General features: G+C 46.2%; 1 protein-coding gene across 1 annotated transcript; it reads right to left on the reverse strand.

Annotated features, from left to right (window-relative positions):
• Positions 1 to 1,421: 1,421 nt before the first annotated feature.
• Positions 1,422 to 2,031, reverse strand: LOC109780711 (uncharacterized). The gene has a single exon (XM_020339293.3). The coding sequence runs from the start codon at positions 1,989 to 1,991 to the stop codon at positions 1,755 to 1,757; it is 237 nt and encodes a 78-aa protein (XP_020194882.1). The 5' UTR covers positions 1,992 to 2,031; the 3' UTR covers positions 1,422 to 1,754.
• Between the last annotated feature and the right edge of the window lie 13,882 nt (positions 2,032 to 15,913).

Here is a 15,913-nt window from a genome sequence, read left to right on the forward strand (position 1 = left end):
GGGGGTTTGCAGCTTTTGAAATGCAGAACATTTTTTTTTTTGAAAAAAGGCAACTTATGAAATTCAGAACATTTTTTGAAAAAATAGAACAAGGGTATTTCAGAGAATGTTCCTGTTTTTCAAATTTGTTCAGAAATTCAGAAGATGTTCCTTTTTCGAAAATATTTCTGTTTTCAAAAAATTGTGTACAAAGTTGAAAATTGTTTGTATTTCATAAAACACTCAGGGTTGTTTCAGAAAAAAAAATTGCGTTTGAAATTCTAAAATATGTCGGATCTTTGTTGGATGTTTGTTCTTAAAGCTTTAGGCTGCGCTGAGTTCATTAAGCTTCGTTAGCTCAACTGGTTGTGGCGCGTGGTCTCTGCCATGAGATCCTATGTTCGATCCCGTGCGAGGGTTTGCCGTCGTGTGACACCGGTAAGAAGTATCGATGGACACCAGCGCGCAGGCACAAGCCCATCTGACGGCCCATGTGGTCAAGCAATAGGTGAAGCACACAAGATCAATTGATCAATTACGCCTCAATCTCAAAGAAAAATACGCCTAAAAAAAGATCAATTGATTGAATCGACGTGTGTCGTGCGCCTGTTGTTGCCTGCCCGATTTATCGCCTCCTCGGTCTGAATCTGATTGAATCGACGTGTGATTCAATCTGATTGATCTAATTGAACTCGCCATCTCACCGCGGCATGCCGGTGTTGCCTAGATCGGTGGAGAAGACATTATGGCAAGGCAACACGCTCATCTCTTCATGCATTTATTCCATCTAATTTTTGCCTTCCAATTGGATTAGTGATTTTCTTATTTTGGAGTAATTGACATATGTTTGAGATTTTTTTTCTTTGCGCAATGAGAATTGCATTTCTGTGATATCCCAAAATTTTACGGCGGTTCACATCTATTTACAAAATGTATTACTGTGATTTTTTTAGTTTTGGAGTGATTTTTCAATTTTACAAATCATCTTTGTTTCCATAGTTTGGAGTCTTGTATGCTCTACTATTGTTATACAATATATAATCAACTACTCCCTCTGTCCCATAATATAAGAGTGTTTTTTACTGCTCTTATATTATGGGACGGAGGGAATATATATTATCTCAAATGAAAAGAAATATTTTACCGTCATGGTAAGCATTTTGTCGTCCAACATTTTTAATTACTGATATTTAATTTAAATTTTTAAGCATTGTAATAAAACATTACTTTTTTTAATTGGTAATATAGCATTACTTGATATCCATGCATATGTGATAGTACTACCTATGGACACCGGGACATTTTTGTCCTAGGTCCGCCCCTGATCCATATGTAGTCTGTATTGAAATCTCTAAAAAGGCTTGTATTTAAAAACGGAGGGAGCAGAAAGCAATGGCACTTTGTTGTGTCGACAGATCAAATGACCACTTACGGTGCACTGGTTTAAGAAATAGTAATAAAATAACCTTCATAATGACCAGTGAGGCCACGTACAGACGAACAGACGGCCCTTACACTGAAGAACACAACGGATGGGTGCAGCACACGCACTGCATCTGCACATCCAAATTACATACACAAACAAAAATCGCGATACTTAATCAAACGCAGCAGCATACGCGCGCGCGCGCGCATGCAGGAGCTCCGGGCGGCCGGCCGATGCGATCGATCCTGCCCGCCCACCGCAGGAGCCATGCACGCGTGCATGTAAGCACGGGGTAACCGGAGGATATTATTTAATTAGTACTCGACGGCGGCGGACGGAGGGTCGTCGATCAGAAGTCGCCGCCGGCGGGTTTGACCTTCCCCCCCTTGGCGCCGTTGCCGCTGTCGGCAGTGTTCATGCTGAAGCTTTTGAGACTGCGGCCGCCGACGCTGTTCATGGAGAAGCTGTTCTCGTGCACGCCCGCGGCGGCTTCCACCGGCGCCGCGGTGTGGCTCAGCAGCAGGAGCCCCAGCAGGGCCAGGCCGAGCAGGGTCATGCGGAGCTCGTTGTTCCTTGCGCCCGCCATTGATGCCTGTGGAAGATTGAGAGATTGCGCGGAGGTGGGTTTATTTGTTTATTGCGGTGGATTATTCGCGAGCTCTGGTGGTGGGTGGAGGAAGGAGGAGGTGTTCTTGAGGATTTATAGTGGAAGGAGAAGGCGAGACGGGTGGTGGTGGAACAACTTGGCTAAACTTGGCTAACCAATTGAGGCTGAGAGGCACACTAATTACATCCATCAGGAGCGAACTGCATGGCGATCAATGCCTTCAACCTGAGGCTGAGAGGCTGAGAGGCACACTAACCAATTGGGTGCTTATCAAGGTTTTAGATCCTGAGTGGACCTTTTTTCTCGAGGGGCACCGAGATGTACGGTTACCACGATAACCACGAAATACCGGAAAAAAGTCGGACAAATTTAAAATCAAATTTTGAATTTAATTTTTTTAAAGCAATATAGATAGGTACTTAACTCTAGACTCGAACCAGCGAGGCAGCGACTCGCCGCTTAGAAAAGGATGGCTTTGCCACTAGGCCCACAAACAGTACTATTGTTACAGAAGAGATGGCCTATATTTAACTATGTTGTGAGCGTTTGAATTCAAAAAATTCAAAATATTCGAGATCTTTTGCTCAATATGAGTGTTTCTTGAGGGGGGACAGTAACCGCGCGAAATCTCGAAATTCCGCTCGGTAACCAACACGCTGGTGCTTATAGGCTCACGCAGTAATATTAAAGTAACATCTACTCCCTCCGTCCCATAATATAAGATGTTATTACAACCTATATATATATATATATATATATATATATATATATATATATATATATATATATATATATATATATATGTTAACATGTTAGTTTTTTTGTGAGAAACTTTTGATCTATTCACTCTAAAACTGCTGGCAAGGGGGCGTGGCCTTTTGATTAAGCTACCGTTATATACATCTCTACTATTATGGGCAACTATTTACTTAAAAGAAGTTGAATACATATTTCCTTCAACCTGAAGGGCGAGGACCTGCAACGATGTAATGTTTAAAAGAAAAGTAACCAGCATATGAGAGTGATCAGAAAGCATACGACTCCAGGGAAGATTGGCTAGTCATATTAGAATGAAATAGTCTGTTGTACTATATGATAAACCTTGGTTGACTATGATATGAATTTTGATTGTGTTTTCTACTTGTTCAAACCCCGATAGTGCTTCTCTTTGTGACTGATGGAAGGTTCATTATGTGTAAGATATATTCTAGTTTACAAGCATGAAACCCTCCTTTCCAACGAAATGAGGACCAAAAAGAGGCCGTGTTAGCTGAGACAGCGACGGGTTCTCCACCTAGACGGGAATGGAATGACACAAGTCTGGAAATAGGATAATGTAGCGGCAAGATGAGCTATTTAAATAGGTGTCAAATAATAGTGGTCTTAAGCACTCAATGCATCCATACTGAACTAGAATGTGCGGGCTTCGGAAGGGCAATTAAAGCGAACTACTAAATGTTATGCCGGCTTGGCCCGATCAAAACTTCTATCCCTCCGAAATTGTCTCGTGTCTTATTTGTGTGCGTGATTGAGGAAATTGACTTTGTATTTTTCCTCGGCCTAACTCGTGGTCCGACGTTGCCTTGTGTTGTAATCCAAGGATGATTAGTCGAAGTAGAAGCATTAACATCCTTATAGGTGTATTAAACAGGCAAATACGACAAATTTAATCTGTGGACGAAAAGAATTCACAAAGTAAGCTGTTGATGAAAAAATTTCATCCGGTTGACCCTTTTATGTAGCACCCGGCAGCTAGGCACCACACTACACTGTGCAGCGCCTGACTGACAGGCGTTACACATCTGGCCAATGTCGAACCACGGAATACCTAAAAATTGCTAAGTCAGTGTGTAACGCCTACGAGCAAGGCGCTACAGTATACAGTGTGGCGCCTAGAGGATGGGTGCTGCACTAGTGTCTAGCATACTGTGCCAGAAGAAAAGACTATACGGTGTAGCAGTCGCTACGATCAGTTTCACAGGAAGTAAAACTTTTTAAATCAAGGCAGGTGAGAGAAAACATATTAAACACTGGGACCCATAGTTGGAATAGGAGGGAAGAGTATAGTAGTAGTAGTATGGAAGGGCACGCCCAGGCCCAGCGGATGGAATCACCGGGGAGTGATTTTTGTGATGTTGCACACACACATGGTGACTCCTCCGACCCTGTGCGAACGGCGCCAGGTGTGAAGCAATCGCGCGCTCCGACGCGCGGATGCAAAGGAAGAAATCTGTTTTTCACGCACTAGTGCAGCGCCTAGCCATCAGGCGCTACACTATACAGTGCAGTGCCTAACTCTCAGGCACTGCACACTGATTTAGCGATTTCTAATCATTCGGTGGTTCGATGCTGGTCAGACGTGTAATGCCGGTCTGTCAGGCACTGCACAGTGTAGTGTGATGCCTAGCTATTGGGCGCTACATAAAAAGGTCAGCTGGATGAATTTTTTCGTCAACAATTCACTTTGTGAATTCCTTTCGTCTACATGTCAAATTTGTTGTTTTTGCCTATTAAACATGGGTGTATAATACTCTGACTTGTGCACAGACAAGTGGCTGCTTCCCCACGAGAACAAAGCCAATGTGAAGATTCCCAAATCAAGAAACAACTCTTTGCAAGATTAAGGAGCGCATCAAGAAGACCAAGGTTCGAAACAAGCATCAAGACAATCACCAGCATAGAAGCGGCCCTTGCTGGCAAGGGCGAGCCGGCAAGGTGAAGACCCGGCAAGCCCCGTGGCTAGCAAACCCCCGCCAACGTCAGTGCTCCACATCACCAACCAACTGGACGTTGACCGGTGAGGTGTCGAGCCCGTGGGCAACAAGGTGGCGTTTGCTAGCACGTGTCAACTTGCTGGAGGAAAGGTTGCCTTTATCGACACCTGTCCAAAGGGTGTGTCAAGCTAATAGGAGTTAGCTGGGTAAGCGGTGATGCATCCTTGTGTTGGAAATATGCCCTAGAGGCAATAATAAAATGGTCATTATTATATTTCCTTGTTCATGATAATTGTCTATTGTTCATGCTACAATTGTGTTATCCGAAAATCGTAATAAATGTGTGAATACATAGACCACAACGTGTCCCTAGTGAGCCTCTAGTTGACTAGCTCGTTGATCAACAGATAGTCATGGTTTCCTGACTATGGACATTGGATGTCATTGATAACGGGATCACATCATTAGGAGAATGATGTGATGGACAAGACCCAATCCTAAGCATAGCACAAAGATCGTGTAGTTCGTTTGCTAGAGCTTTTCCAATGTCAAGTATCATTTCCTTAGACCATGAGATCGTGTAACTCCCGGATGTCGTAGGAGTGCTTTGGGTGTACCAAACGTCACAACGTAACTGGGTGACTATAAAGGTACACTACAGGTATCTCTGAAAGTGTCTGTTGGGTTGACACGGATCGAGACTGGGATTTGTCACTCCGTATGACGGAGAGGTATCTCTGGGCCCACTCGGTAATGCATCATCATAATGAGCTCAAAGTGACCAAGTGGTTGGTCATGGGATCATGCATTACGGTACGAGTAAAGTGACTTGCCGGTAACGAGATTGAACGAGGTATTGGGATACCGACGATCGAATCTCGGGCAAGTAACGTACCGATTGACAAAGGGAATTGTATACGGGATTGATTGAATCCTCGACATCGTGGTTCATCCGATGAGATCATCATGAAACATGTGGGAGCCAACATGGGTATCCAGATCCCGCTGTTGGTTATTGATCGGAGAGTCGTCTCGGTCATGTCTGCATGTCTCCCGAACCTGTAGGGTCTACACACTTAAGGTTCGGTGACGCTAGGGTTGTAGAGATATTAGTATGCGGTAACCCGAAAGTTGTTCGGAGTCCCGGATGAGATCCCGGACGTCACGAGGAGTTCCGGAATGGTCCGGAGGTGAAGAATTGTATATAGGAAGTCCAGTTTCGGCCACCGGGAAAGTTTCGGGGGTCACCGGTATTGTACCGGGACCACCGGAAGGGTCCCGGGGGTCCACCGGGTGGGGCCACCTATCCCGGAGGGCCCCATGGGCTGAAGTGGGAAGGGAACCAGCCCCTAGTGGGCTGGTGCGCCCTCTCTTGGGCCTCCCTCTGCGCCTAGGGTTGGAAACCCTAGGGGTGGGGGCGCCCCACTTGGCTTGGGGGGCAAGCCACCCCCCTTGGCCGCCGCCCCCCTGGAGATTGGATCTCCCAGGGGCCGGCGCCCCCCCAGGGCCCCTATATATAGTGGAGGGGAGGGAGGGCAGCCGCACCACAGCCCCTGGCGCCTCCCTCTCCCTCCCGTGACACCTCTCCCTCTCACTGAGCTTGGCGAAGCCCTGCCGAGATCCCCGCTACTTCCACCACCACGCCGTCGTGCTGCTGGATCTCCATCAACCTCTCCTTCCCCCTTGCTGGATCAAGAAGGAGGAGACGTCGCTGCTCCGTACGTGTGTTGAACGCGGAGGTGCCGTCCGTTCGGCGCTCGGTCATCGGTGATTTGGATCACGACGAGTACGACTCCATCAACCCCGTTCACTTGAACGCTTCCGCTCGCGATCTACAAGGGTATGTAGATGCACTCCTCTCCCTCGTTGCTAGATGACTCCATAGATTGATCTTGGTGATGCGTAGAAATTTTTTAATTTCTGCTACGATCCCCAACAGTGGCATCATGAGCTAGGTCTATGCGTAGTTTCTATGCACGAGTAGAACACAAACTTGTTGTGGGCGTAGATGTTGTCAATTTTCTTGCCACTGCTAGTCTTATCTTGTTTCGGCGGCATCGTGGGATGAAGCGGCCCGGACCGACCTTACACGTACGCTTACGTGAGACAGGTTCCATCGACTGACATGCACTAGTTGCATAAGGTGGCTAGCGGGTGTGTGTCTCTCCCACTTTAGTCGGATCGGATTCGTTGAAAAGGGTCCTTATGAAGGGTAAATAGAAATTGGCATATCACGTTGTGGTTTTACGTAGGTAAGAAACGTTCTTGAGAGAAACCTATAGCAGCCACGTAAAAACATGCAACAACAATTAGAGGACGTCTAACTTGTTTTTTGCAGCATATGCCGTGTGATGTGATATGGCCAAAATGATGTGGTGAATGAAATATATGTGATGTATGAGATTGATCATGTTCTTGTAATAGGAATCACGACTTGCATGTCAATGAGTATGACAACCGGCAGGAGCCATAGGAGTTGTCTTTATTTTTTGTATGACCTGCGTGTCATTGAATAACGCCATGTAAATTACTTTACTTTATTGCTAAACACGTTAGCCATAGAAGTAGAAGTAATCGTTGGCGTGACAACTTCATGAAGACACGATGATGGAGATCATGATGATGGAGATCATGGTGTCATGCCGGTGACGAAGATGATCATGGCGCCCCGAAGATGGAGATCAAAAGGAGCAAAATGATATTGGCCATATCATGTCACTATTTGATTGCATGTGATGTTTATCATGTTTTACATCTTATTTGCTTAGAACGACGGTAGCTTAAATAAGATGATCCCTTGCAATAATTTCAAGAAAGTGTTCCCCCTAACTGTGCACCGTTGCGAAGGTTCGTTGTTTCGAAGCACCACGTGATGATCGGGTGTGATAGATTCTAACGTTCGAATACAACGGGTGTAAGCCAGATTTACACACACAATACTCTTAGGTTGACTTGACGAGCCTAGCATGTACAGATATGGCCTCGGAACACGGAAGACCGAAAGGTCGAGCATGAGTCGTATAGAAGATACGATCAACAGGAAGATGTTCACCGATGTTGACTAGTCCGTCTCACGTGACGATCGGACACGGCCTAGTTGACTCGGATCATGTTTCACTTAGATGACTAGAGGGATGTCTATCTGAGTGGGAGTTCATTGAATAATTTGATTAGATGAACTTAATTATCATGAACTTAGTCTAAAATCTTTACAATATGTCTTGTAGATCAAATGGCCCACGTTGCCCTCAACTTCAACGCGTTCCTAGAGAAAACCAAGCTGAAAGATGATGGCAGCAACTATACGGACTGGGTCCGGAACCTGAGGATCATCCTCATAGCTGCCAAGAAAGATTATGTCCTAGAAGCACCGCTAGGTGATGCACCCATCCCAGAGAACCAAGACGTTATGAACGCTTGGCAATCACGTGCTGATGATTACTCCCTCGTTCAGTGCGGCATGCTTTACAGCTTAGAACCAGGGCTCCAAAAGCGTTTTGAGCAACACGGAGCATATGAGATGTTCGAAGAGCTGAAAATGGTTTTCCAAGCTCATGCCCGGGTCGAGAGATATGAAGTCTCCGACAAGTTCTTCAGTTGTAAGATGGAGGAAAATAGTTCTGTAAGTGAGCACATACTCAAAATGTCTGGGTTGCACAACCGCTTGACTCATCTGGGAGTTAATCTCCCGGATGACGCGGTCATTGACAGAATCCTTCAGTCGCTTCCACCAAGCTACAAGAGCTTTGTGATGAACTTCAATATGCAGGGGATGGAAAAGACCATTCCTGAGTTATATTCAATGCTGAAATCAGCGGAGGTGGAGATCAGAAAGGAACATCAAGTGTTGATGGTGAATAAAACCACTAAGTTCAAGAAAGGCAGGGGTAAGAAGAACTTCAAGAAGGACGGCAAGGGAGTTGCCGCGCCCGGTAAGCCAGTTGCCGGGAAGAAGCCAAAGAATGGACCCAAGCCTGAAACTGAGTGCTTTTATTGCAAGGGAAGTGGTCACTGGAAGCGGAACTGCCCCAAATACTTAGCGGACAAGAAGGCCGGCAACACCAAAGGTATATGTGATATACATGTAATTGATGTGTACCTTACCAGTACTCGTAGTAGCTCCTGGGTATTTGATACCGGTGCGGTTGCTCATATTTGTAACTCAAAATAGGAGCTGCGGAATAAGCGGAGACTGGCGAAGGACGAGGTGACGATGCGCGTCGGGAATGGTTCCAAGGTTGATGTGATCGCCGTCGGCACGCTACCTCTACATTTACCTACGGGATTAGTTTTAAACCTCAATAATTGTTATTTAGTGCCAGCTTTGAGCATGAATATTGTATCAGGATCTCGTTTAATGCGAGATGGCTACTCATTTAAATCCGAGAATAATGGTTGTTCTATTTATATGAGAGATATGTTTTATGGTCATGCCCCGCTGGTCAATGGTTTATTCTTAATGAATCTCGAACGTGATGTTACACATATTCATAGTGTGAGTACCAAAAGATGTAAAGTTGATAACGATAGTCCCACATACTTGTGGCACTGCCGCCTTGGTCACATTGGTGTCAAGCGCATGAAGAAGCTCCATGCAGATGGACTTTTGGAGTCTCTTGATTACGAATCATTTGACACGTGCGAACCATGCCTCATGGGTAAGAGGATCAAGACTCCGTTCTCCGGAACAATGGAGAGAGCAACCAACTTATTGGAAATCATACATACTGATGTGTGCGGTCCAATGAGTGTTGAGGCTCGCGGAGGCTATCGTTATGTTCTCACTCTCACTGATGACTTGAGTAGATATGGGTATGTCTACCTAATGAAACACAAGTCTGAGACCTTTGAAAAGTTCAAGGAATTTCAGAGTGAGGTTGAGAATCAACGTGACAGGAAAATAAAGTTCTTACGATCAGATCGTGGAGGGGAATATTTGAGTCATGAATTTGGCACACACTTAAGAAATGTGGAATCGTTTCACAACTCACGCCGCCTGGAACACCTCAGCGTAACGGTGTGTCCGAACGTCGTAATCACACTCTATTGGATATGGTGCGATCTATGATGTCTCTTACCGATCTACCGCTCTCATTTTGGGGCTATGCTTTAGAGACTGCCGCATTCACTTTAAATAGGGCTCCGTCGAAATCCGTTGAGACGACATCGTATGAATTATGGTTTGGGAAGAAACCTAAGCTGTCGTTTCTAAAAGTTTGGGGATGCGATGCTTATTTCAAGAAACTTCAACCTGAAAAGCTCGAACCCAAGTCGGAGAAATGCGTCTTCATAGGATACCCTAAGGAAACCATTGGGTATACCTTCTACCTCAGATCCGAAGGCAAGATCTTTGTTGCCAAGAACAGGTCCTTTCTGGAGAAAGAGTTTCTCTCGAAGGAAGTAAGTGGGAGGAAAGTGGAACTTGATGAAGTACTACCTCTTGAACCGGAAAGTAGCGCAGCTCAGGAAGATATTCCTGTGGTGCCTGCACTGACTAGAGAGGAAGTTAATGATGATGATGATCAAGGTACTTCGGATCAAGCTCCTACTGAACTTCGTAGGTCCACAAGGACACGTTCCACACCAGAGTGGTATGGCAACCCTGTCCTGGAAATCATGTTGTTAGACAACGGTGAACCTTCGAACTATGAAGAAGCAATGGCGGGCCCAGATTCCGACAAATGGCTAGAAGCCATGAAATCCGAGATAGGATCCATGTATGAAAACGAAGTATGGACTTTGACTGACTTGCCCGATGAGAGGCGAGCCATAGAAAATAAATGGATCTTTAAGAAGAAGACAGACGCGGATGGTAATGTGACCATCTATAAGGCTCGACTTGTCGCTAAGGATTATCGACAAGTTCAAGGGGTTGACTACGATGAGACTTTCTCACCCGTAGCGAAGCTGAAGTCCGTCCGAATCATGTTAGCAATTGCCGCATTCTATGATTATGAGATATGGCAAATGGACGTCAAAACGGCATTCCTTAACGACTTTCTTAAGGAAGAATTGTATATGATGCAGCCGGAAGGTTTTGTCGATCTTAAGAATGCTAACAAGGTATGCAAACTCCAGCGCTCCATCTATGGGCTGGTGCAAGCATCTCGGAGTTGGAACATTCGATTTGATGAGATGATCAAAGCGTTTGGGTTTACACAGACTTATGGAGAAGCCTGTGTTTACAAGAAAGTGAGTGGGAGCTCTGTAGCATTTCTCATATTATATGTGGATGACATACTATTGATGGGAAATGATATAGAATTCTTGGAAAGTATAAAGGCCTATTTGAATAAGTGTTTTTCAATGAAGGACCTTGGAGAAGCTGCTTATATATTAGGCATCAAGATCTATAGAGATAGATCAAGACGCCTCATTGGTCTTTCACAGAGTACGTACCTTGACAAGATATTGAAGAAGTTCAATATGGATCAGTCCAAGAAGGGGTTCTTGCCTGTATTGCAAGGTGTGCAATTGAGCACGGCTCAATGCCCGACCACGGCAGAAGATAGAGAAAAGATGAGTGCCGTCCCCTATGCCTCGGCCATAGGGTCTATTATGTATGCCATGCTGTGTACCAGACCTGATGTAAACCTTGCCGTAAGTTTGGTAGGAAGGTACCAAAGTAATCCCGGCATGGAACACTGGACTGCGGTCAAGAACATCCTGAAGTACCTGAAAGGGACTAAGGATATGTTTCTCGTATATGGAGGTGACGAAGAGCTCGTCGTAAAGGGTTACGTCGACGCTAGCTTCGACACAGATCTGGATGACTCTAAGTCACAAACCGGATACGTGTATATTTTGAATGGTGGGGCAGTAAGCTGGTGCAGTTGCAAGCAAAGCGTCGTGGCGGGATCTACATGTGAAGCGGAGTACATGGCGGCCTCAGAGGCAGCACAAGAAGCAATCTGGATAAAGGAGTTCATTACCGACCTAGGGGTGATTCCCAATGCGTCAGGCCCGATGACTCTCTTCTGTGACAACACTGGAGCTATTGCCCTTGCCAAGGAGCCCAGGTTTCACAGGAAGACCAGGCATATCAAGCGTCGCTTCAACTCCATTCGTGAAAATGTTCAAAATGGAGACATATATATATTTGTAAAGTACATACGGACCTGAATGTAGCAGATCCGTTGACTAAACCTCTCCCTAGAGAAAAACATGATCAACACCAGAACTCTATGGGTGTTCGATTCATCACAATGTAACAAGATTATTGACTCTAGTGCAAGTGGGAGACTGTTGGAAATATGCCCTAGAGGCAATAATAAAATGGTCATTATTATATTTCCTTGTTCATGATAATTGTCTATTGTTCATGCTATAATTGTGTTATCCGGAAATCGTAATACATGTGTGAATACATAGACCACAACGTGTCCCTAGTGAGCCTCTAGTTGACTAGCTCGTTGATCAACAGATAGTCATGGTTTCCTGACTATGGACATTGGATGTCATTGATAACGGGATCACATCATTAGGAGAATGATGTGATGGACAAGACCCAATCCTAAGCATAGCACAAAGATCGTGTAGTTCGTTTGCTAGAGCTTTTCCAATGTCAAGTATCATTTCCTTAGACCATGAGATCGTGTAACTCCCGAATGCCGTAGGAGTGCTTTGGGTGTACCAAACGTCACAACGTAACTGGGTGACTATAAAGGTACACTACAGGTATCTCTGAAAGTGTCTGTTGGGTTTACACGGATCGAGACTGGGATTTGTCACTCCGTATGACGGAGAGGTATCTCTGGGCCCACTCGGTAATGCATCATCATAATGAGCTCAAAGTGACCAAGTGGTTGGTCACGGGATCATGCATTACGGTACGAGTAAAGTGACTTGCCGGTAACGAGATTGAACGAGGTATTGGGATACCGACGATCGAATCTCAGGCAAGTAACGTACCGATTGACAAAGGGAATTGTATACGTGATTGATTGAATCCTCGACATCGTGGTTCATCCGATGAGATCATCGTGGAACATGTGGGAGCCAACATGGGTATCCAGATCCCGCTGTTGGTTATTGACCGGAGAGTCGTCTCGGTCATGTCTGCATGTCTCCCGAACCCGTAGGGTTTACACACTTAAGGTTCGGTGACGCTAGGGTTGTAGAGATATTAGTATGCTGTAACCCAAAAGTTGTTCGGAGTCCCGGATGAGATCCCGGACGTCACGAGGAGTTCCGGAATGGTCCGGAGGTGAAGAATTGTATATAGGAAGTCCAGTTTCGGCCACCGGGAAAGTTTCGGGCGTCACCGGTATTGTACCGGGACCACCGGAAGGGTCCCGGGGGTCCACCGGGTGGGGCCACCTATCCCGGAGGGCCCCATGGGCTGAAGTGGGAAGGGAACCAGCCCCTAGTGGGCTGGTGCGCCCCCTCTTGGGCCTCCCCCTGCGCCTAGGGTTGGAAACCCTAGGGGTGGGGGCGCCCCACTTGGCTTGGGGGGCAAGCCACCCCCCTTTGCCGCCGCCCCCCTGGAGATTGGATCTCCCAGGGGCCGGCGCCCCCCAGGGCCCCTATATATAGTGGAGGGGAGGGAGGGCAGCCGCACCACAGCCCCTGGCGCCTCCCTCTCCCTCCCGTGACACCTCTCCCTCTCGCTGAGCTTGGCGAAGCCCTGCCGAGATCCCCGCTACTTCCACCACCACGCCGTCGTGCTGCTGGATCTCCATCAACCTCTCCTTCCCCCTTGCTGGATCAAGAAGGAGGAGACGTCGCTGCTCCGTACGTGTGTTGAACGCGGAGGTGCCGTCCGTTCGGCGCTCGGTCATCGGTGATTTGGATCACGACGAGTACGACTCCATCAACCCCATTCACTTGAACGCTTCCGCTCACGATCTACAAGGGTATGTAGATGCACTCCTCTCCCTCGTTGCTAGATGACTCCATAGATTGATCTTGGTGATGCGTAGAATTTTTTTAATTTCTGCTACGATCCCCAACACCTTGCCGGGGCTTCTCCTCCTCACGACACCTAGCGATACATTAAATGCCTTTTGTCCTAACTAGCAGAGTTAGGTATGATAGCACTGTATGCTATCTAATCATTATGTAGTGACCCTTTTGCCACTGTGGTAACCCCTTTGAGCTATAAAAGGAGGATCAAGGCAACCTTTACGAGGGTTCGTACCCATTCCAACTCTACGCACTCCTACCCGTGTAGCTGCCTTCTCCTTGCACCTTGACGGGGAAGAGCACTCCGTGTACTCGTGCTCCACAATATTAAAGTAGGAGTAGGTTATTACACCTAAAAGGTGGCCCGAACCTAGGTAAATCATTGCGCCTTCTGTTACACCTTCTCTTTGTGTTTTGTGCAACCCCTCGCCGAACCACAAGGGGACCAAATCACCCCATAGATAGTCGGTCCACACCCACATCTTTGGTGCGCCAGGTAGGGCGCATTGCACTGGCGTGAGCCTGGATAGCAGATGACTCGTCGACTTCATCGAGTTCTTATTCATCATCTTCTTCATCCATGGCGCCCAAATAAGGGCTCCATGGCGACGAAGTCTTCCACGTCCAAACTCCCTTCGCACGCACCCGCAGGCGCGCGAGCGGCGCCGCCACCATGGACGTTGCGAATGTTGCGGTAGGCACAACCAGCGCATGCGGCACGGTCGCCGTGCCTACTGCGGCGGGAACGGGCGGTGGAGGTGCTGGAGGTGGTCAACTTCCACGACCCTCCGACGATGACAGTAATAATGGTGCGGGTTGTGCGGACACGCGACTCCCGCCTCCCCAGCACCACGACGAGCGCGGCCGCCAGAGCAGCATAGTCCGGTCAGGCACGGGAGACGACGTCGAAGCACACACTGCGCCTGTCGCGAGATGGGCATGATGTGACCCCGAGCAGCGTTGTTGATCATGCACAACAGCGCCCGCACGACAAGACGCCAGTTGATCAAGTCCAAGATCCCCAAGCACCGCTCCCGCCACGCCATCCAGCTGCCACACTCGCAGTGTGACACCCTGGATTTTGGCCCTTTCTTTTTTTTTGTTTTTCTTTGGATTTTTGAATTTGAATTGTTTTTCCGTGGCTCTGTGGTCCTGAAACCTGGGAAGATCATCACTTCTCAAGCTCCCAAGTTGCTTGTCATCCTCAATACCATCTCAAGACCTTGTCATTTTCATCTTAGACCAATCCCAATATTCTTTTTATTGGGAATATTCCTTTTTTCTATTAAAGGAATCATCCTTTTTGTCTTAGGTTGTTAAACAACCTATATTTCTGTCACTTCCAAAATTCCCAAAATAATTCTCATAATTTTGTTGGATCATATGTTCCTCAGATATGTAAAAACCCTTCCTTGGCATCATCAAAGATAATTCACAAATATTCCTTTTCTCATTCTGCCCCAAGTGGCTTTTTGAGAAGGAAGTGTCATTTATATTTGCTTGATTGACCCCAAACTTTTTGGACACCTTTTCCTGTCCATATAATTGCCCCATGCCAAAATTCAACTTAATTTTCCTAGTGAACCTTCCCCAGCAAATTTCCAAAGTTCCTGTCTGAGGGAAGCCTCTATGAAGGAAGTACTAGTTAGGGTAATCCAAATGAGTTGAAATTTTGCAAGGTCCTTCATATGATCAAATAATGACTCTCCTTCAAATTTGGGCTCATTTCATCACTATATGTGAGCTCAACATCAAATCTTGGTTTCTGGTCAGATTTTCAGGTTGTGAAGCAACTATATTTTATATTGCTTCGTTTTTGCTGAAAATTTACCAGGCCATTCTCATATCCATATAACCTCTCTCCATCAAGTTTTGGCTCAATTCATCTAGCCATTTGCCCTGTGCATTTTTCCTAAGTTTCTGTCCAGATTGAAGCATTGTGAAGTAAGCACCATTTTTGTATTTCCAAATGGCATGAAACTTTTACAACAACTTCATACCATCAAATAACTTATTTACACAAAAATTCAGCTCAATCGAATTTGATATGTGAGTGCTACTTCATGTTTTGTATTTCTGTCCGGTTTGGTGGTTTGTACTGCAAGCACTAGGTAAGCCCCTCCTCTTGAGCTTAAACCTTGCAATTTTAATCACCTTAGTAATTGAAAAAACACAGTAAAATCTCAGCCTTGATCTCCAAGCATGTGAGCCACAACAAGCAACAAACACCTTGCTGTGCATTTGGTTTCTTGCTCCCTGTAATCACACCAGTGCTAAATATGC

The sequence above is a fragment of the Aegilops tauschii genome, chromosome 3, assembly GCF_002575655.3.
Source record: "Aegilops tauschii subsp. strangulata cultivar AL8/78 chromosome 3, Aet v6.0, whole genome shotgun sequence".
NCBI lineage: Eukaryota > Viridiplantae > Streptophyta > Magnoliopsida > Poales > Poaceae > Aegilops > Aegilops tauschii.

Excerpts from the sequence above, each read along its gene's own strand:
- LOC109780711 (XM_020339293.3), bottom strand. The coding sequence starts at position 1,991 with ATGGCGGGCGCAAGGAACAACGAGCTCCGCATGACCCTGCTCGGCCTG.